This window comes from Myotis brandtii, unplaced genomic scaffold (assembly GCF_000412655.1).
Source record: "Myotis brandtii unplaced genomic scaffold, ASM41265v1 scaffold493, whole genome shotgun sequence".
Classification (NCBI taxonomy): Eukaryota; Metazoa; Chordata; class Mammalia; order Chiroptera; family Vespertilionidae; genus Myotis; species Myotis brandtii.
Window position 1 is genome coordinate 2630147 of NW_005368827.1, and position 24298 is coordinate 2654444.

Below are 24298 nucleotides of genomic sequence, written 5' to 3' on the forward strand. Positions count from 1 at the left end.
ACAACCCAATTAAGGCACAATCCACTCAGATTCTGCTTTTTAGAATTCAATGCAATCCCACTCTTACTATTTATTCACAACTGACTCTGGATATACAATTTCTAGTTAAAGTTAGTCACTAGTCAAAATTCCAGAAAATAGTATTGAATATTCATTAAAAAAAACATAAAGTATATTTCTATCAAGTAGCACTCAGAAGGAAAAGATCCGGGATTTATATCAAATATTTTACCTGATAAATTAATAAAAACTAACATATATTGAGAATTTACAATATTCCAGACAGGATGCTGTTTTACATGCAGTAGCTAATTTACACTTTGTTATCACACTACAGCATAGGTGCTAATGGATAATTTAAGAATCTTCACTTTACAAATGGATAATTTAAGAATCAAAGGACTAAGTTGCTTACCCAAGTGTCAGAAACAAAATTTCAATCCAGATAATATTGAAACTGCTTAATATGAAAAAAATGTAACAGTCTCAAGTCAGAAGTCAAAAGGAAATATTTTAAAAATAAGAAGGTTATTGAGGAAGGAAGTTTCCATGATGGAGCATAATTCAAATGTAGTACAATTTTTGAAAACCAACTAACATGATAAAAATCAACCACAGACTATGACAAATAGAAAAAACAAAACAACAACAAAAAGAAACCAACTACTATATCTTTCCATTATGCCATAGTAGGAGAGTGCTCATAAAATTGTCTATAAAGTATAGATAAAATTAAACTTTTTTAAAGCATAGACATAATTAACCTGTGGAAATTACTCATACTGGATGGTAATGAAGCAGCTAGCTTAGTGAAATTGAGAACATATCTGATTCACTATAATGAGATTTTCAGTTAGATCAGATCACATGTTGTATTAGTCATTTTGAGTCAGGGCACATACTGATTAGCAGGAAAGGTTACAAAAGAAAATTTTCTTTTTTTTTACAAGGTCAGAAGGATTGTGCAATTAAAGAATATTATGATAGTGCCTAGCCAGCATGGCTCAATGATTGAGCATCGACCTATGAACCCAGGGGTCATGATTTGATTCCAAATCAGGGCACATGCCTGGATTGCAGCTCCATCCCCAATGTGGGGCATGCTGGAGGCAGCTGATCAACAATTCTCTCTCATCACTGATGTTTCTATCTCTCTCTCACTCTCCCTTCCCCTCTAAAATATATAATATATAAAATATTTTTTAAAAAGAATATCAAATCTGTATTACATCTGCATATGAGGCAATACATGCCATATAGTGTGCGAAAGCACAGCTCTGTCTCCAATGTACTACCTCTTGCTTTGTCCAGTAAGTTGCAGTTCCTTATCTCATATGCAGGAAGAAGAGGCTTCCCTGGTTTTGAAAGAAAAGAAGGACTTCACAGTAATTTCTCATGCAATAGGCAGTGGTTCTCAACCTTCCTAATGCCGCGACCCTTTAATATAGTTCCTCATGTTGTGGTGACCCCCAATTTCATTGTTACAAATTGAACATAATTAAAGCATAGTGGTTAATCACAAAAACAATATGTAATTATATATGTGTTTTCTGATGGTCTTAGGTGACCCCTGTGAAAGGGTCGTTCGACCCCCAAAGTGGTTGCGACCCACAGGTTGAGAAACGCTGCAATAGAGGAATGGAACTACGATTACTGTGCTGTAGAGAGTTTGGAGGGTAGTTTACAAAATGGCAAAAAGTGAGGACAGGACCCACCATAGGAGCAGTGCATTTTTAAAGATCTCTTCATTGGAGATGATCTGACTTGGAATTTTATCTCAGTTCTACACCTCTTATGTGATAATAGATTATAAACCTTCACTTTCAAAGTGTTAGAGTTTCCCTTTCTGTGAAGTGTATGAATTAGGTGAATTTGTAAGATTATATATTTATAACATTACTTTGGGTTATTACTGCCTATATCTTATAGAAGCTGCAATGGTGTCCTTTAATAGAAGTATAGATACATGGAACAAATTGTCTGGTACCCAAGGGAAGGTGGGTGGGAGGGGACTGGATAATGAAGGTGAAAGGATTAGCTGAAGAACATATATTCATACTCCATGAACATGGACTGTAATTTGGTGAAGACCAAGGGAGAAGGAGGCAGGGTAGGTAGAGGTGGGCAAAGGGGGCCACTGCAATAATGTCAGCATCAAACAATTTTAAAGAAATAAATGTAAAGAACATACAATTTAAAAAAAAAGCACAATGGCATTCAAAATAAAATTGAACAACGCTCTATGGAATGATAACATCTGCACAAATCACACTATGAAGAAATCATTTCTTTTTTTAATTAAACATTTTATGAAGCAGAACATAAGCAGTGGACACTATTGAGAAATGTGTTCCTTTCTGGTTCTTGCTGTTTGCAGACCTGGACAATGTGGAGGGCATTGCTGTGGACTGGATCGGACACAACCTTTACTGGACAAATGATGGCTCCAGGAAGACCATAAACGTGGCCCGGCTGGAGAAGGCCGCTCAGAGTCGGAAGACCCTTCTGGAGGGAGAGATGTCCCACCCCAGAGGGATTGTGGTGGATCCTGTTAATGGGTACGAGATCTTTATTAGCTTTATGTAAGGAAATTATATCAAATACATTTGTTTTGTTTTTTAAGTTCACATGTGAATTCACACATGAATGGTCTGATTGGAAAAAGATACTTATTTAGTGATTTGCTCCCCTAGAGAATGTGCTAAATAAATATGTCAAAAATACATTGAGCTGAAAGAAACAGATCATTTGTATGAAGGATATATTTACTTGATTTATTCAGACAAGCACCATAATTCTCCATTTTAGACAGCCTGACACCAAGATAAATAATCAGATAATCAAGCAATTTAACTTTTTAAAGGCTATTGAAATGTAATGTATTCAAAAATAGCCAAGTTTTTTGTACACTTGATGTGTGGGCCAGTCATTTTGTTAAATGGGTCACTATGATCCTGTTCTGCAGTCCTCACAACAATCCTTTGAAATAGTTGCTAACCTCATCCTTGTCTTACAAAGGAGAAATTGGTAACTGATCTCAAAAGACTGTTTAATTATTGAGAGATTGGGTAGATTTAAACCCCAGCCGCTTGTCTCCAAGACTTTACTCATAGCCACTATACTCTGCTACTTTTTTAATAGTCTAGATTGGTAATCATATAATTTTAGACATAACCATAGTTTCCATACCGTGACATCATTTTGACATCATTTTACAGTGTGCACTATTTGTTTTAGCGTGGAATATTTTGTGCAATTCCTGGGAATATATTTCCCTTTGATGTTTATTCAGAGTTATTACCTGAATATAATAGTGAGCATATAGAAATATCAGAGAAATGTGAAAATTCCTAACAGAATCTCAGAATTAATTGAGTAGATTGCATATTTTACATGTACAACTGTTACATGTGGTTTTTTACCCCCTCCATGGCTTACATTTCGCTATTTCAAAACAGCATCACCAAAGAAATATTTTTCATATCTTACGACAAACATACAAAACAGACTTAATTAAAGAGGAAGCATATGACTCCCTTATAGGCTGAGGTCACCTTCTCTAGAATTATTTGTCTGGAGAACAGCTGCAAATACAATCCGGGTGCTTCCTCTGAGGCTGACACCCAAGCAGTGAATGAATTCATTGTATGTGTTTCGGGAAGACGTAATTATAAAGTAATATCAGTGATTGTATGGGTAGATTCTGTAATTATCTACTCTATTCCTGGGCTTTTAAACCAAGTCATCTATCTGACCTTTAAACCAAGCCAATATTAATTTTAAGAGAAAAATATTTATTCCACACTGTCTAATTCTACTTGAAGCAAGATGTTTTAAAACAGCCTTAAAACAGCATCTTCTTTATCAGTATTCTGTTAGAGAAAAAATATATTTTGATAGAGTGAAAGGTTCTCTGTGATGCTCAGGAAGATGATGCAAACGTGGAGGTCATAGAATCATATGATTAGGGAGGACATTTAGAAGCCACTAGTTCCATCTCTCTCTTCAAATTTAGGAATCTCTTTCAACACTTCCCTAATAGGCAGGCATTCAACTTTATGTGAAACCTATAGCATCTACATAGTTTGTAGTATTTGGGGGAAATTCTGATTGATATGTTTTTCTTTTATTTAAGGCAGTATCTGCATCCCCTGTGATTATTGCCTTATAACTGACCTCTATTTGCCTCTAGTGTTACAAAGAATGACTCTAATACCTTTTTCATTCTATGGATTTTCAAATAGACTACTATCTTATGCACCAACCTGTAAAACAGACACATATGTGCATATATACATGTGTGTGTATGTATATATTTTCCCTAGAAATATACTATGCCCAGCGCTTTGTACCAGGTATATAATGGTTAATAAAATAGGCATAGTCTTAACCTTATGAAGCATCTTGTGTTACCTGCAAGGTGAGGGAGAGGAGAGAGACCAAAGTGATGGAGGAAGACAAAAAGGTGAAGACTAAGGGTAGAAGCCTGTTTAAATAGGTTTGCTGAAAGGCCTCTTTAAGGAGCCATCAGGTAATCTGAGACTTCATTGCAGAGAAGGAATCAGCCATGGACAGTGAGGAAAAGAGTGTTCCAGATAAAGAAAGTGGTACATTTGAGGATATTAAGTTGGACAAGGATTGAGTGTCAGAGAAACTGAAGTGAAAACAGCGGGGTTGGATTGCAGATAGCAAGAGGGAAGGTGACGCAGGTGCAATTGAAAAGGACAGTGGGCCCTTGCCCACCAGGATGAGAGCTTTGTACTTTGTCTTCAGTGTTAAAATAGGAAATCAATATAATCGTTTATATTAAAAACACTAATTTCACTATTCTGTGAAGAATGGATGGAAGACATAGAAATAGAAATGTAACTATACCAGTTTAATTATCCAAATAGTTTGTTTGACCCTAATACAATTTTTAAAATGAAGAAGAAACTTTAGCTCAGAAAACTGCATTTAAAATAACACAGTGTATCTTTAAGCAAAACTTCAGGAAAAAAACGATTTATTTACATTGTTTCTACCATAATATCTTTTTGCATCTGTATACAGAAGAAGAAAATCTGTGATTGCCTGTTAACAAAATTACTCTGTCAGAGGTGTTTTATCAAAAGCTTCATAACCAATTATAGAGTCAATTAAGGATTCATTTATTTTTTATTAAAGTATATTTTTGATTACCATATAGATCAATATAAATTAGTAAGACAATAATTGTCCTGAAGGAGTTTATAATCTGGTGTGCTTATGTGTATACACACACACACACACACACACACACACACACACAATTACATATTAAATAAAACAAAGATATACATGATCCTCAGAAATTACTGAGGTTTTTAATACAGAATTGAGTGTTATTGGATGAACAGGAGTCCAAGATTAACAAAATTGTCCCAAGGGCTGGGCTGTGCAGTCATAAGGTTAGTCACTGCTCTGAAGGGACAGTACAGCTAACTGAGAGGAAAGGAAGTCAGCAGCAGTTCTGAGGTGAGATGACCTCATTAAAGCTGCAGCAGGTGGAATGTGAAGGAACAGAGTAGGAGACGAGGCTAGACATAAGCAGAAATCTTCAATGTTGTGATTAAAAGTTTGAATTTATTTTGCTGACAACAGAGTAATTGGAAGGTTTGAAGATAAAAGCCATACCTTTCAATTCATGATTTAGGAAGACAAGTGACAGGTATATGAGAAGCAACCCATTAGGCGTTCCCTTTGAAAAGGGATGAAAGACAGACTGTAGCATGTGTAATAGGAACAGAAAAGTGGGGACAGACAGGAGAGACTGAAAGGATTAGATTGCAGGCCTAATTAGATTGTTGAAATGGGGATAACGTGGGAGGAGGAGTCAATTAGGATGGCATTGTTCCCCGGCTGATCATTGCAGATGAACTCCCTCGTCCTAATAATTTCACATTTCATAATGTATATCACTAACTTAGAAACCTACATTTCCACTTCTCACTTCTCAAACTATCATCCATACGACTGTGTCCAAAGCTTAGTTCATGTTTCCCCCCAAAGAGGATCTTGTGCAGCCATATCTCAACTAATAGTATAACACCCTCTTATTAACAGCTAGATACCATATCAGCAACAAAATATTTTTCAATAAAATTTGTTTTACTTCCATTTCAAAGAAACTCTTAGGATTAAGATATTTCTAGGATTGACCATCAGATAATACAATTTAATTTAGAGACATGGTTAATATCAGCAAAGCCAAATTAGTATTACAAGCACACATATAAATAAGAAAAAAATCCCTGCCTTTAATTATTTTTTTCTTTTTTGGAATGATCAGCTATGCAGCACCATTAAATGCAATTCAATAAATAAATGCAATAGATAATAAAACTAAAAGATGTCACAAGAAACAAAGGAAAGAGTCTGTTTTGACAGAAAGGCTAGGAATAAACTTCACCAAAAACTTTCATTTGAGCAGGCCTTGAAAATTAGAGGTACATTTTTTTCTTGCTGTACTAACAGAAGGCCAGCTTAACATTATTTTGATTTGATGGCTACCCCAAGTTCCACCTATAACAATATTGTATTTGTTTCTGCTTATTTTATAGGTTATGTTTTCTATTTTCTGTATTTAAGAACCTTCACATTTGATGGTGATTATAAGGCTTTTACTATATAATTTTCAATCAGATAATGAAATAGGTAGATGATGATAGCATATATAGTCTCTATCAAATTAGCATCACTTATTTAAATGTTTTTCTTTTATTTTGCTTGAAAATAATCTTAGTAACATATCTTATCACAAAAATATTTCTTCAAATATAAAACAATACAAAGTATGTTTAGAATATCTGTTATCATGCTTCATTTTTCTTCATTTATCTGTACATATATAGGTGTACACATGCATGTGCAATTTGGGTTAGAGACACACACACACAAAAGTGTTACTATGTTCAAAAGAAAAGCTAGAGGGAAAGATAAATGCAATTTTAACAAGTTATAAATTAGCAACAAGAAAAATAGAGCATTGATTAACTGTATTTAAGATTTTATGAAAATATCAATAGGGAGACAAAAGTTGCACATTTTCCTTTCACAGAGTTGATTTAAAATGTTGAAGTTGAATAGTTATACCTAACTATATAGGATTACAGCAAACAGTATGACCCTTTTGTTTATTCCTAATTTGCTCCAATAATAAAACCACTCAAAAAACACACAGGATATAAAATAAATATTGCCATGTTTATTTCTAGGATCAGAATGTATTTTGACTCAATAAAATTCACTAATCTTAATATACTTCCTCAGGTCTAAAAAGGCATATCCACATAATTATAAAGTTAAGAAAAATTTTAAAAGCTTCATGGGCGAAATGTTTGGATGGTGTGTTTCAGCCTAAATTGTCCCAAATCTGCCTGTTTAGATCACTGTAGGATTATTCGTCATGGATACAGATGTTTACCAGCTTACTTCAGAAATTCTTCAGGGTCTACAGAATGTGAGAGGTAGAGAATCTAATAAGGGTCTTCCTAGGGTAAGCAGCTTAGGAGAGCTTTGGCCCTTCACAAACTTGTTTATGAGGTGACTGAATTAAAGCCTACACTTTAATAACTCAAGCACTTTCGCACGACCCTAAAACAGCATGAGTGGAGGGGTCTAACCTTATTCATGAGGGAATGGCAGCATTCCCTCTCCCACTGTTGTAGCTGACACAGAATGATTTGTTCTTCAAGGCAGAAGCTTTTGTTTGAGATAGAAATTAAATCTCAGAATCTTAAGGTCAGTCAACCTGCTGTTATTAAACTTATGTGCAGCTCAATCATCTTCTGTGGGTTTTGGGGTAATAATAAGCAGCAATAAAGACCAGGTAATTTGCATCAGGAAGACAAATTAGACCTGGCCAAACAATCGCAGTATGATTGTGCCTTTTAGTTCAAAGACAGTCCTATTGCCTGTCTTGAAAACTAATAATTCATCTGAGATTAAGTAAAGTCTGCGGTATATCATTAACTATACAAGGAGTTTTCATGCCAGTCAACGGGCTTTTTAATTACATAGTTGATTATATGTTTTATAAAATGAACATTTAAAAATAGTTAGTAATGCCTCACAAACCATTTCCCAAACTTGCTATCAGCACCAAAGAAAATCAATATCTGGCACTTACTGTTAGAGATCATTAATATACAAGGAGTTTTCATGCCAGTCAACGGGCTTTTTAATTACATAGTTGATTATATGTTTTATAAAATGAACAACATTTAAAAATAGTTAGTAATGCCTCACAAACCATTTCCCAAACTTGCTATCAGCACCAAAGAAAATCAATATCTGGCACTTACTGTTAGCTTAATCACTGAGACCAGTAAGTGTGGTAGTGTGTTTTCTATAATGTGTCCAAAAGATGGCCTCCACTGAACACATCCTTACTTCCCTTGGTACTTCCCAGCCGCCTGCTCCCTTTGGCAGGTATGCATTTAAGTGGGAGAAAAATAAAAATGTAATTAGATTTTATGGAGGTGCCGGGTTTGTGGAAGTGACCCTCTGTACAGAGGCTGGTTTAAATAACGTGTACGCTCTTGTTTGCAATGTCGTAGTTGGATGTATTGGACAGACTGGGAGGAAGATGAGATAGACGACAGCGTGGGAAGGATCGAGAAGGCCTGGATGGACGGCTTCAATCGACAGATTTTTGTGACTTCAAAGATGCTGTGGCCAAACGGTTTAACTCTGGACTTTCACACCAGCACCTTATACTGGTGTGATGCCTATTATGATCATATTGAAAAGGTGTTTTTGAATGGAACTCACAGGAAGGTAAAAGACAAATGCTGCTGGTTTTAATCCGCAGGCTTCTGCGTTTTCACAGAGCCCTGTTGTGCTGTGTTAAAAATACTTTCAAGTTTATTTTTACCGCTCCGAGGTGGCTGCCAGCAGTCTCGGTGGGGTGGCTGGAGGAGGCTGAGCAGCGCACTGCAGCTGGCATTTGCCTCTGGGAGAGCAGGCCCGCTCACCGGGGTGTGCCAGGATTTGTGAGTTTTTTCAAAGAAGCTCTCAGGGTATCAGAGCTGCTTTAGAAGGCAGCAATTCTACATTCTTGATGAGTTTGCTCTGACCAAGCAACCCTACTCTATTCAAATATCTTCAAGTTTTGCAGCTGAAATTTAGCCTATAGATTATGAAAACTTAATTATAATGCATTTCCTTTAAAATAAAGGACGTCATGCCATTGAAATAGAAACACAAGAATAAACTGAACTTCAAGCTTGTTGGTATGAATAGATATAAACTTCCCCTTGCCTCTTTTTGGAAGAATCACTACAAAATGATTCTGAAATTCAGGGGTAAATTGAGGATGTCGTTGACTGTGTGGCAGAGGCAGTGTTGAGAAAACATCACCTCTGTATTTTACCTTATAATTCCCTAAGCATGTATAACATTATAAACTAACTTCAACTGTCTAGTTAAATAATGGAAAAGTGGAATATTTAAATTCATCAAAATGCTGTCTTTGATACTACACTTCCTTTCTTCCTTTTTGGAAAGGAAGATTGCACAATTGGCTAAGCCCATTCATTATGAATTCTGTTTGAGAAATAAATAGTATACTAATCAGTTAAGACTACTTCAGTCATTGACTCGCTCTAACAGTGCTTTAAATATTTTTCTCCAAATGAGTAAAATTCATCGCCATTTAAACTGTCACATACTTAACAGATACTAAATAAATATTTATGATTTTTTTGAAGATGTTGACGTGTACATAGTAGACATAACATTTCAATGGCCCATGTTTTAGCTTAGATTGAGGTGAGAAAATAAATAAGAAACTGTCTCAATTATTCACTATATGAAAATTTATTTTGAAGAATTCAGAAAAAAGGAGCAAAATTTAGATTGCTAACCCTACATTATTTGGATAACTTCCTCAATTCTATAATATTAAATGAAGTGAGTATAATATGCTTTTTCATATTGTATACAATCCATTTTATAAATGGCAAAAGCTGAAAAAGTATTATCATTATTGGAGGTATTATTCCTTCTTTTCTCCCTACAACCCTACAATTGAAATAGGACCTATCACATGATCGCTCTATTTAAACAACAAAAATATAAAACTGGAATGTAAAGAATATATCAAGATAATCAGAATTGAAATTAGCCTACTAACCTAGTTTATCTATTTACTATTCATGTTTCTATGTTCAAAATTAAAATATTTATCTTTTTCCTTGCCATCTCCTACATTTCTTCAATTTGCATTTGCTCAATTAAAATAGAAAGATCCCTTTCACTCCCAATGTCTTAATATCACCTTGTATCCCTTGGCTATTGGATGAGCAATATTGCAATATACACAATGACACTAATTACTCAGGTCAATTTTTATCCCAGGATGTGAATCTGTAATATTGCAAAGAAAAGACACAGGGAAGAGTGTCAGGCAAAGTCATTTTAACATTTTCATTTCTTGACCATATGTGTAAATGAATAAAATATAAATGGTCTCTTTCAAATAACAAGTTCTAGAAACAGAAAAACATGCCCACCCTGTGAAATCTATTTTTCAAATATACTGAAAGAAAATGTGAGTTAAGCTATTAGTTGGATCACTATATGTTATATTTATTTGAAAACCACTTTAAATACTTGTTATGTTTCTAAAGGTCAGTTCTGAACTTCCACAATGTGTTTATATTTTCCAGGTTGTTTACAGTGGGAAAGAGTTGAACCATCCTTTCGGACTGTCACATCATGGGAATTATGTGTTCTGGACTGATTATATGAATGGTTCCATTTTTCAACTAGATTTGATAACGAATGTGGTGACATTACTGAGGCGAGAAAGACCACCCCTGTTTGGGCTTCAGATTTATGATCCACGAAAGCAACAAGGTATTAAACAACAAATAAAATTGCTTCTGAGCTTCAAACATAATAACACTTCAGTAGTTACAAAAATATTTTATTTTGACAGTGTTTCTGAAATGTTATGATAAAAGGTGTCTACTTACTTCAAAGTCAATCAAATCTTGGAATTTGTTACCATAAAAATTTATTATTTTATTGTTCTAAATAACCTGATTGAGTAACTCTGGGAATTCTATCTGAGTGAAGTTCAATATTTTCTCCAAATACTTTCTTTTTGATCTAGTCTTCACTGAAGGAGTCTGTTGAAGTAAATAAAAAAAACGTTTTTAATGGTTTCAAAGATTATTGTGAGCCATTAGAACACCTTTGATTGGGAACTAAATATTATGGGAAGATATTTTAAAATACATTATATAAGGAAATTGCATTTTTAACAGTATCTTACTATATTTTATCTTAGTTTCATGTACATTTGAAAAGCACTTAATTAATTTAGGAGATATGAAAGTAAAATAATCTACCATTATATTCATGTCTTATTAAAATCAGATAATATTCTATGTTATATCTACATCTATGGTTTATTCTATGTTTATTAAGATTTATTAAGCCACCCACGAATACCACGACTTAGAATTTAGGGATTAAATAAAGAAAACCATTTGTAAAGTATATAGTAGATTTTTGCTATGATTCTAGTTATCATTCCTTTTTTAATGGAAATATTTTTGTGAAAATTTAATGAGCCTAGATTTCAATGCACTTAGTATGAAAAATTATAGACTGAGTGTTTCATTGCACATGTTGTCAGTAGGAAGTTATCTAGCAACAAGAGTATTTTGAAGATATTTCTACTAAAAGGGGGATGTTAAAAGAAAGCTATCTCAATTAAGAACATTTTTTTCTACTGTATTATAATTGTCTCATTGGAATAAAAACGCAATTTCATGAAATAATGGAAGTACATAGAGTGAGAAGTATATAAAGCTTTAATAGTTAATAAAAGATAAAATTATCTTTAAAAATAAAAAAATGAAATTTTTGAGATGGTATAAACTATAGTTGTGGACATGAAATAAAGAATAGAACAATTGCCTGTGTTATATTGTAAATCAGCGATCAGAACATAGGATGCCTAATGAGCCAATTAATTAGGAATCTTTATTATGCTAGTGGGCTCAGAGCAGAATATCTCTCTCAAATTCTGAACAAAATATGGTGGAAGTTTCCCCTCTATATATCTTTCTAGCCCTTTTGTCTCCCAAATAAGGGTTTTTCTGGACCTCCTGCAGACTTTACAAAGAGCTCTGTGTAAGTTATTTTTGCAGGCAGCTTGTAACCTTGAACACACAGTATGGGAGTAGTATCAGCCCCTTACGTCAGATGGCTAGCGCGCAAGGTCAGCCAACTAACTTTATCTTCCCTGTTATTCACTCAAGCTAAAAAGTAACGTTAATTTACAGAATAAGGAACTGTCTAAAAAATAACAGAGTTGACTACATAGAACAAGAGATCATTTTAAAACAGCAGAGGATTTTAAACATTCATTTTACCAAATAGAGATTATTACGCTTCACCTGCATAAATCAAATGGTAATATTTTTTGTTACATTCACATCCTCCCTTTCCCTAGCCCTGCCACCATTGTTGTTTGTCTACACTAAATTGGAGCCAAGACTATGAACAAGAATAACCCTTCTCATCTCCTGTGGTGTTTTGTTTTTAGGGTTGCTGTTCCCTTTAATTCCACATTGATTAATTTTCTGGATTTTATTACACCAATCAGTATATAATCACATTTTCTTTTTTCATTCTCTTCTGAAATTAAATGCATCATATGGATGAGAAATATCTTAGCTAACTATAAGATGGATTTGGGCTTAAACCCAGATCCTGACACTTTTTCCTTCGTAAACTTGGGACACATCATAAAGATTTAACAAAGATAAGACATGCTTTCTTCAAAAATATTTTATAAGGAATAGATATATATTATATGAGAGTAATTTAGAACAGTACTTGTGTTTTACATTAATTAATTTGCCTCTTTCATTTCTCAATCTGGAGGCATATATTTGGAAATTTCCTTGCATTTAAGCATTTGAAATAAATACCTAAATGAATAATGTGTCACAATGATATACAAAAACACATGTCATATGAAAATTATATTTCTATATTTATGAGGAATATATTTGGTATTCCAGATAGTGTCATTGACATATAATTGTTTAGTGCTGTTTCTTGGATGGACAGTGTATTTTTAAAAAGGACTTTTAAAAGATTGGTAATCAAAGGGACATTAAAATGAAAGTGTATTCTTGATTACTAAATTATTTATGCAGTCTTTATTGTAGAAACCATTATGCTCTGTCTTACTGATAGAATGCATTTGGCCAAATTGATTGTTTTTTATTAGTTTAGGTGAAATAATCAATTAGTTTGTTTTGTACCCAGTCTTTGTGTGGCAAAATACTTACTTGAATCTTTTGAGCAGAAATACAATGGAGAAAGGATACCTGATCAACATCTATTTTACTCAGTCAATAGACATTGAAATTGGATAACCTACTTAGTATCTAAATTTTTAGTTTATTTAACTACATTGACCAAAATAGCTAGATTATAAAGCAAAATGCAATCAGATGTTTAAATACAGACATATTATCTTACCCATGTTATAATTTCAGCAGTGTTTCTCTTTGCATCTTTTGAACATCAGATATTAATAAATATTTAGAAACATAGAATTAGTGCCACATAAACTTAAGATATATATTGCCTTATTAAACTGTTGGGTTTTTTGTTTATTTGTTTGTTTGTTTTTAAGGATATATTTATAAAATAGAGAAAAGTATGGCACATTTTATCCTTTCTCAGATTGACATCATTCAAAGCTGATTCTTCTGAAATTATCCTAGATGAAACACATAATTTGTCTAGTCTTTATACAACTTTTATTTTCTCTTCTAAACTGCAATTCTGACTATCTTTCTATCAAGTGAAGAGAAGAAAATTCCCATAGATTTATGTTTCATATTAGGTTCAGAGACTTCTAGCTACACATATGATGAAACTGAGAATTCAAGAGTTTAGGAGGCACATAGAAAAGGGAGTTTTTCCTTCCACTATTTTGAAAAAAATTCAGATAAAAGAAAGAATGAAACAATGGGATTCCTTTGCACTAATATTTTATATATTACACCAGTTGCTTCAAGTGAAAGATACTTTATTAATGAAAGTCAAATTACTGTAGCCTAAAAAATCCATATATTAATATAGGCTTAGGAAATGTTTCAATATATCATGTATCCTTATTACTCTTTATGAAAGTTACTGGAGGCCCAATGCATGAAATTTATGTAAGGGGCTCAGTCCTCACAGCCCTACCTTTGTCTGAATGGACGTCTAGAAGGTCATCCGGCTGTCTGGTCTAATTAGCATATTATGCTTTTATTATAGATAATATGCCTTTAAATAATTTACATTGATATAATAAGTATGTAGCCAAAGTATGTATGTATACTTACATACAAATAAGACTATCCCTTTTATCTTAATGAAACAGACATATCTATCCACATACATGCGCCTTATGTCTACACCCCCAAATGACTGTTTCTGTCATTCGTATTGCTGACTAAAAGTTTCATTCATTCATTCATGTCTTCATTCATCAATGTAACTAATGTTTAGCAAACACACATTCTATGCCAGACACTGTAAGGGACAGAAAAAATCTATAAGTTTTAAGATTGAGGAAAAAATACAGTTTTTGGCTCAGACAGACCACTATCTTGAACTTAATTTTGAAAGTTATTCCTCATTTGTTTTCCTTATAGATTTGATTTTTTAAAGTATCTGCTTTAAAAGAAACTTCATTTAGGATTTTATTTTGTTTTATTTAGTATGTTATTTTTCTGAACTTTGTCATACATAAATAAGTTAGAGTATATATGATCAATAATTTTAGATTAAGAAAAATCCCTTTTCTAATTATTTAGAAATAATGATGATAATAGTGATAATAATACCACTGCTATTATCTAGAAATCCTATCTAATAAAAGGGCAATATGCAAATTAACCATCACTCCATCACAAAGATGGCGGCGCCCAGTCCTCTCAGCCCTGCCGGAGTCCCCCAGTACCGGGAGGGTGGCTGCTGAGAGCATGCAGCGTGAGCAGCCTGGCAGAATGCTTGCTTCGTCCCCGCTGTGATGAGGCAAGCATTCCACCCTGGCCACGGAGGACCTCTGGACAGTGGGCACAGAGTGACCGGGGGGTGGGTTGGAACGCTTGCCTCGTCACCCGTTCCTGGCCTCAGATGGGCCTCTGGGCAGTGGGTGCAGAGCAGCCAGGCCTCATAGAGAGCTACTGGTGCACGGATTCATGCAAAGGGGTACTAGTAAATAATAAACATTATTCTAAATTCTTATTTTTAAATAAGAAGTTTTTTTCTTATTTGTAGACATTGGAAAAGTCATTGAACCCTATATGCCCACCTGAAAATGAGAGAAAATCTACTTATAAGTTTATTATAAAAATTGAATTCAGTGTATATTTAAGGTAACTAGCACTAGAATTGATGCATAATGGATTTTCAATAAAGATAGCTATCAATATGTTTATAAACTCTTTCATTAATATTTTTGTATAAAAATTTTAATGCTATTTGTAGTCAGTGGTGTTTTCAAGATAATATCTTTACATAAAAAGTTTTTCAAGCTACTAGAAATTTAATTAAAACTATCATATGAGCTCTATTTGGAATATGGTCAAGTAATAAATTAAAAATATATTAGGATACCATTAATATTTTTAAAATCTAAGAAATTTTAATAAGAGGTATAAATTTATTTAAATTATTTTAGATTATAGATTTTTATTATGACAGGACAGGTATCAATTCTTCTCTTTTAACACATAGGATTCACAAAAGGAAATGTATTTAAAAGTTGGAGTAATGATAATTCATTTCTAATTACTTAAATTGTACATTCAATAAGACTAATAAGTATGAGTCCTGCTGTTAAATTAAAGAATTTGTTATTGCCGAAACTGGTTTGGCACAGTGGATAGAGCTTCAGCCTGCGGACTGAAAGGTCCCAGGTTCGATTCCAGTCAAGGGCATGTACCTGGGTTGCGGACACATCCCCAGTGGGGAATGTGCAGGAGACGGCTGATCGATGTTTCTCTCTCAACATGTTCTAAAATATTGTTTTCAGTACCTTCTTATTTCTTACAGTTTTAATTTTTCATAGTTTTTAAATTATTTTGAAGTAATTCTAATTTTACAGACTTTGAATTTTAATAAATATTGAACTTACAGTTCAGTCCTCTACATATGGTATGTAACATAGATAGAACTCCTAAGAATAATATGAAATATTAAATTTTTATTCCATGGTCACGGAATAAATACAGCTATATTTGGAAGCTGCCTAGAAATTTTTTTGCATCTGCTGTTGGAAAAAGTCTGAACTAAGCTTAATTATCTTCCTAGTTTAGAAATTGTTCTATAGCTTTAAATATTAGCTTCCTTAGCTTCAAAGTGTATCTTTCATTTTTTATAAACATAGCAAATTTAATTTATTTATCAGAATAATGAAAAGAAATGTTTATATACTGTTGATATTCGGGCACATGATGATAATCTATGGAGATGAGTTAAATATTTATTGCATAGGGCAACATTTCAAGTATTCTTTAAACTCATTTATCAACAATTTCTACATAGCATTTCCAACCCCTGAGGCCCACAGTGCAATAACCTAGTCCAGGGGTGGGCAACCCCTGGCACGCTTGCCAAACATGGCACGCCAGTAACTTTTGCTGGCACATGAAACCCTCTCTTATAATCTTCCATTTACAATTTTTTTTATTAATATCGACTTTTTTATTTTTCAGATAAATTCAGTGTAGGTGCATCTTAGATAAATAAATAATTTTACATAACAAGTTATCTTAAAGACCATAGACATGGATTGACGAGAGAGGGGAAGAGCAATTTCTATGCCTCTGCCTTAACTCTCCCTGCCTTCCTATATCCGACCAGTGTTTTGGTTTCATCCACATACGCTTGTGAATCTTTGTTCTCAGTGATGAATTTTGTTAAGTCTCATAATAGGAGTAGCCTGACGGATGAAAGTAGTAGCTCATGCATATCTCTGAAGGTCACGAAATATAAACCTGATGTAAAATCTCTGTCATCAGTGATGCAGCAGCAAAAGTCCCACTGATAATATCAAACGGAGTCATAAAGTTTTCTGTCAGACTATCAGTGTACATGTATACATTAAAAAAATAAATGTATTTTTCATCATCATATACTGTGTTTTTGTCGCTCAAATGAATTTTATTGTTTCTTCAAGGTTCTTCACATACGTACACCTTAAGAGATATCAAGTAGGCGTAACATGTTCTCAAAAAATTAGGGTTGGCACGCAGAAGAATTTTGAGTCAGAGATTTTGCTGGTTTTGGCACGCACTCACAAAAAGGTTGCCCACCCCTGACCTAGTCTGTCACTTCAGTCACAGTGTTGGCACTTATACTTTAACTGCCAGTGCAGTTTTAATTATTATATCATTTTATTGTATGTCTCTGGGTAATTAAAGACTCTTTATTTTTAATGTTTGAATAAGATAGACTAATATTTTCAAAATGTTCTTTATTGATACTTGGGAAAATGCCCCCATGTAAAAGACCCTGACATTTACACTGCCAGCTGGATTGCATTGCAGAGTTCTTTCTAACTATTCTACACATATATGATAAGAAAATGGACTTTCTTCCTGGCCTTTCTAACTTGTAGGAATAATAACATCAAAATGATGATTACCTAAATTTTATTTATTTTCACCTACATCTTTATAAAACAGAACCTCCACGCCTCTTCAAAAATTTTATCTCCGTTGTATCTGAGTCTCCCAGGGTGTCTCCCATATGTTCATGAGTATGGACATAGGAGTTTCCCCCTGTGCCTGTTTATTGATGTCTGTGCACGCCTCATCAGTGCCTGTGCCGTTCAGGTCCACTGGGACAACACGTTACCCTTGTGTGTTGCACAGTCTCTTGGTACCAGCAAGGCTGCTCATTCTTAAGGTTTCACAAATATCCTCAATGCACTGACATGCCAATGCACTCCTTGCACAAGGGGAGCAACACCCCACCCCTTCCCGCTAGCTCACTTTCTTTCTGTTCACTTGGGATCCAAAGCCACATTCCAAGTGCTGGTGGTCTACTTTCCAAATAACTCAGACTTCCTAATCTGGGGAACGATCCTAGACAGATGCCATTCTGCCTTCTCTCCTCCCCCCTCTCTCTTCCGGTACCCAACTACACACAGATCATTGTCCTACAACCAACACGAAAATTCCTCGCCTCAGCACAACATATATGTTCAAACATTTCTGGATTTCATTAAGGATTCAGCAGAAATCCTGGCTTCATCAATCAATTAATTAATTATATATTAATGCATATGTAATGTGTGTGGTGTGTGTGTGTGTGTGCATGTGTGTACATATTGAAGTCTACCTACATCTCCTAGAAATAACCGGCTAACTTTAGATGGAGTCAGAGTGCTCTGACACATGTCCTTCATTCCTCTTGCAGGTGACAATATGTGCCGAGTGAATAACGGGGGCTGTAGTACACTGTGCTTGGCCGTCCCAGGAGGCCGAGTATGTGCTTGTGCTGATAATCAGCTTTTAGATGAAAACGGAACAACTTGCACATGTGAGTTTCTTTTCTTGTTACACCCATTGTTTATACGTGTCTTTTGGAAGACCAGAAGCAGATGAAACCACAGGAATTAAAAATCAAACTTGGAAAGAGAAATTCAGATACGTGTTTAGGTATAATTCCTTTTAGACTATGAATTGCTAATTTCTAATGTACAGATGAATAATGAAAATCATGAATTTTTGCGGAGTATCCTGTCACTGCTGCATATAGTTTAGTAAAAGAATAGCGGTGAGTATATGCCACAGAAGAAAACATTTTATGAAAATGTTAGGGAAACTCAACATAAGTAGTTTCACTAAAAATGTATAGTTGTTGGTTACATAGATATGTGATGCACGCCATAGGCCTCAAGTTATCCTCAATAGCTTAATAAACTCAGTTATCTAGATTTGGTGGTGAAGGCAAGGAAGGAGGTAAAAAAAAGAGATTTCTAGGGAATTTCTTGATTTTATCAAAGTAGTGAATTAACTGAATTGATTGACCTGGATTAAAGTCACTTTATTAACTTTTTCTAACCTTCCTCAGTTTACTCATCTTGTGAATTCTATGTGACACTTTTTAAATTTGTTCTCTCTACACATATCATGCCCCCTAAGAACAGCAATGGCAACCATGCTCTGCATATGTTGAGTACAATATAAATGTTCTGGAATGATAATCTTGAACTGTGTGTTACTCATGATTCCCCAAAGAAATAGAACCAGTTGGATGGAGAGAGAAACTAAGAGAGAAAGGAAGAAAGGGAGAAATCTATACTAATAAAAGGGTAATATGCTGATTAGACCAGGTCAACCAGACATCTGTACGTCCGATTCCTTCCAGACAAAGCCATGGTGGTGGGGGCAGAGACAGAGGTGGTTAGGGGTGATCAGGCCAGCAGGGGAGCAGTTAGGGAGTGACCAGGCTGGCAGGGGGGCAGTTAGGGAGTGGCCAGGCCAGCAGGGAGGCAGTTAGGGGACTACCAGGCCAGCAGGGGGCAGTTAGGGGGCAACCAGACTGGCAGGGGACAGTTAGGAGGCAACCAGAACAGCAGGGGACCAGTTAGGGGGCAATCAGGAAGGCAGGTAGAGTGGTTAGGGGCCATCGGGCAGAGAGGCAGGTGAGCGATTAGGAGCCAGCGGTCCTGGATTGCAAGAGGGATGTCTGCCTGCCACAGAGCCAGAGAGGCTCCCCCCACCACCACTGCACTCGTCAGCCATGAGCCCAGCTTCTGGCTGAGCGGCACTCCCCCTTTGAGAGTGCACTGACCACCAGGGAGCAGTTCCTGCATTGAGCATTTGCCCCCTGGTGGTAAGTATGCATCATAGTGACTGGTCATTCCTCCATTTGGCTGATTTGCATATTTGGCTTTTATTATATAGGATATGTTGATCACTGGTTATTTCTGTATATATATAACCCCAAAACAATCAAAGGGAATAAGAAAGAAAATTATTTCATCTTGATTTATTACACTAAACAATGTTAAGTAAAAAAACAACAATAAAGGTCAGTTATTATTTAAGAAATTTTGCATTTTGATGTTAAAAATTAAATTCTATCTTTAATATGGCATGTAACTTTTTTAGTTTTTTTCAAACATAATGAGAAAAATCAAGAGAACAATATAGCAAATACTTTCTTGAAAAGAATTCAAATTTTCTATGCCAGTTTCTAGTCATAAGATGGTAAAGGTTTTTAAAATACATGTTAGTCTTAGTTTGTAGATGAGGAAATTAAACGCAAAAGGCCTGCAAATAGAGTTACAGAATATAGTGCAAAACATCTCAGTGTATCACTAACCTCTCATTAATGTTGAATCTTCTGGGTTTCTGATTTAGTTCAGGCTAGTTTATAGTGTTGTGAACTGTCTTCAACTGAATCAAATCTATAATCTGAACTAACAAGCAAAACAAAAATGCATGTTGCAACCATTGAGATATGATCATCTTGGTTTCAGTCATTCTCATTAAACTGACATCAAATGAACAAAAACCCATTGGCAGATGGTCAACCTGGAATTAAACACCATTGGTTGTTTCTCATTGAACTTGAAACATAAGGCTATGCCAGAAGAGGCATTCACCCAGCAGAAAAATATTGGCTTGCTACATGGTTGATTAAGGATGAATTCTAATGCCATGCCTGGAAGGCATCAAGAATGAGTACGCTTCATTCTTTGTCCTTGTGAATTTTGTGTGCCATGGTCAAATTCTCTCACAACTAGAATTGAGGCCAGGTGTAGCATAGTAACTTGGAACTTACTTCCCTGGACTAACATATGTAAATCCAGTTGATCAATTACCAAGTAAGTTTGTTTGTTTGTTTATTTATTTATTTACTTACTTACTAGAGGCCTGATGCACAAAATTCGTGCAAGAGTAGGCCTTCCTTCCCCCGGCTGCTGTCATCCGGGTTTCCCTCTGGCCATCTGCAGGCACCGGGACTTGGGTTTCCCTCACAGCCCTGGCTTCAACCAGAAGGACGTCTGGTCTAATTAGCATATTATGCTTTTATTATTATAGATCTTGATGCCTTTGTGGGGAAAATCACAATATACAAAGTTAGTAAATGAGCACATGGATAATTTCAAAAAAGTAAATTAAGCTCCCCAAAAATGATTGTTACTATTTATTAAAATAGCAGGATAATTATTTCTAGTGTAATGAAACTAATTTTTTTAAATACCTTTTTAGTGGCCTGAAAGAAAAAAAAAATTTCCAACATATCTTACTCCCAGGAGAGCAACTTAAGCATTGCAAAAATATTGATCATCCAAGGGTAGCATTGCACAATTATGTGTCAGTGGTACTCTGTGACCTTCTTCACCTTCTGGAACACCAGATAGATTTCTCCATCAAACACAGTGCTCCACTATGGCTACGCTATTTATCTGTTCAGCTGTGACAGGCCTTATGTTCTAAGATATATGCAATCTAATGTGCAGTAAAAAGTTTAAGGCAATAAAAAGTTTAGAAGCCCTATCTAGATGAATATTTATGGCCTTCTCTGCATAGGAACTCACAAAAGATTATGTGCCACTTAGTTTGGCTGCTCGGAAGACTACTTTATCTAATAAAAGGTCATCCCCCTATGACCTAAAGGAGAAAATTCAAAACCTATAGCAGCATGTTTCATCCTGCTTTCCTGTATTATATGCCTTATATAAAGGCTTCCAACAAAGTACAACTTGAAGTTTGCTTTCAGGGTCTTCTCTCTTCCTGCTCAAATGAAGGGATAGGTAGAAACTCTGTACTCCTCAAACACAAAAACAAAAACTTAATTAAACAAACAAACATGTCCTAATGTGAGACTTATAGGGACAATAGGATTTTTTAAAAAATTTTATGTACTGGGACTAATGCTTTAAACTAAGTTATTGTAGTTTCAATAACAGTCAACAGCAAAGCATCAACTGAGAGAGGAGATAAGAATTCGTTTAAAACAAATTAACACAGTGGGTTGAAAGGAAACATAGTAAAGTTAGAAACATAGGCACTTGTTCATGGATGCCACACACTTATTAAACCAATGTTAGGAATATACTAGTATGTATTAAGTCCAATTACTTAGCTGAGGCCTAAACCTGAGATAATTCAATAATAAAATAAAATGAAATAAATTTTAGTAGGTTTCTAGACATTAACTCCAGCAATTACTCTACCAGTTTTTACCAAAGAAAGTTAATACTAGAATACATATTTCCCTTTGTAATGTCCTGAAGCCTGATCTTAATACTGTAATAGCAGGTATGGTATGAAAGAATGTCTGACAGCCTTGCAAGGCATGTCATGATTCATGTAATTTTATTTTTGATTTTGATTAATTTAGAAGATTATTTATTACTTTGTCAGTTTTCTTACTGATGAGATTATGTTGTAAAATTTTTAATAGAAATAACCCTTGCAGTAGAATTACAAGTTTTGCATCAATTTTCAAATTCATAGTACAAAACACAACCCTGCCACAAAGTTTGCCATTGTAACAGTTGTTGATATACTGAAAACAATATATAGCTGTGCCCAAACACCCATATGCAATGTAGGTTCAGTCATAATAAGTATTAGAACAAAATGGCACACGTGGAGTTTTTCCTATATGTTTAATTTTGGGTCACAGAAAGAACTTTACCAGTCCCTCTTTCTTTTTATCTACTTATTGATCTTTACCCCTTAAAATAAACTAACTTCACCCACATTCTTGGGTGATAAGCCAATTGAAGTGGTACTGTTTTCCTGAAGTATTGATATAGTCCCCAGAAAAAGAATTTTCTGCTATAATAATGGCTGTAATGTAGAATTATCAACCTTTGTTAATTCTGGTAAGTCATGTAACAAATATTTTGAAACATCTACTCTTTGCCTGGTTCTTTGCCAGGCATTGTTCTGTTTGGTGTGTGACACTGGCCTTCCTACATTGAAGAATCTCAAGGAAAGCATTAGATGTGCAAAAATTATTTACCTAATATCTTCTTTATAGAAGTTTGTGCAAGGTATAAAAATATTAATCTCATTTTTGTAGGTGCCATTGGCTCTCTTATGTGGTGCCAAATATACTTGCTCCATAATGTTGCTGATTCTCACAAAAATTGGTAGATTGTCTGGTCATCAACTGGGCAACCATGACAGATGACATTGCTACCCAACTCCACACAGTTAGGTCAATGCTGAGAAAAAAACCCAAAAAACAAAAACTGCTTTCTCCAACCCCCGTTTTAATGTCCAAGGAACTTTTATTCAGTTCTAAGTGAAGAACAAAATTACTTTTGTCAAGTTTGTCTCATATTCATAAGTTAATACTACAACTGTATGGGGATGCTTTCTTTTTTTCTTTATATTTTATTTTTACCTTTTTAAAAATTGAATATGGGGATGACTTTGGTTAATAAATTCTATATTAACTCTTTAATGTATCATCTGTACCGTGCATCTATAAGCTGACATTTTACCCATATTATCACCTATCACATTAAATATTTTCTTGATAATGGACAATGTTAGCTCAGAAAGAATGTGTCTTCTATAATTATGAATCTGAACAAACTTGATTGTCAGCACTAATAATATGGTGTTTCTGTGACATAACTTCTGATTACATCTGGAAAACTTGGATTGGGCTACAATAAACTAATGATGCGAAATGTCCCATGAGACTGGAAATCAGAACCACACATCTTAAAATAAAAATTCTTTACTATTATGTCAAGAATTTTGAAGGGTCTGAGATTTCACTCTAGTTAAAAGCTAACATGTCAGCCACTCAGTGTGTCATAAATTCTAACAGGAGACAATTTCTGAATCAGAAGCAAAGCATTTTATTATTCGTGGCACAGCAGGCAGCTTAAATTTAACGTTCACTTTGATTCTCCTGGTCTCATCCCACCCCCAAACCATATGAGGGCAATGCACAGGCGGGCCCCGGGGGATGCTGAGCACACAGTGAGTCCGTAGCACCACTGAAGAGCTTAAGAGTCTGACGGAAAAATCTGCCCAACCTTAGTCCTGAAGGGAGACATCATCTTTACTATCCAGATCGACAAAAAACCTGCTCTCTGTTCTAGAAGGATGTACTGTCTCCATCTTCCAAGGCTGTTAGTTATATAAGCATCCCTAAAAAAAAATCCAGAATAAAAGCTTACACAAGACATATAGGAACACCAGGGATGGATGTTTCTTGTCTAACAAATTAGAGGGCTTAGAAGAATTGCAGACAG

At 34.8% G+C, this 24298-nt stretch overlaps 1 protein-coding gene across 1 annotated transcript in view; it reads left to right on the forward strand.

Annotated features, from left to right (window-relative positions):
- Positions 1-24298, forward strand: part of LRP1B (low density lipoprotein receptor-related protein 1B) — a 1756854-nt gene that overhangs the window by 1010247 nt on the left and 722309 nt on the right. The window contains exons 12-15 of the mRNA XM_014548045.1: positions 2378-2558; positions 8580-8799; positions 10692-10881; positions 18475-18597. Of these exons, the coding sequence (XP_014403531.1) occupies positions 2378-2558; positions 8580-8799; positions 10692-10881; positions 18475-18597 (714 nt within the window). The remainder of the gene's footprint in view (positions 1-2377; positions 2559-8579; positions 8800-10691; positions 10882-18474; positions 18598-24298) is intronic.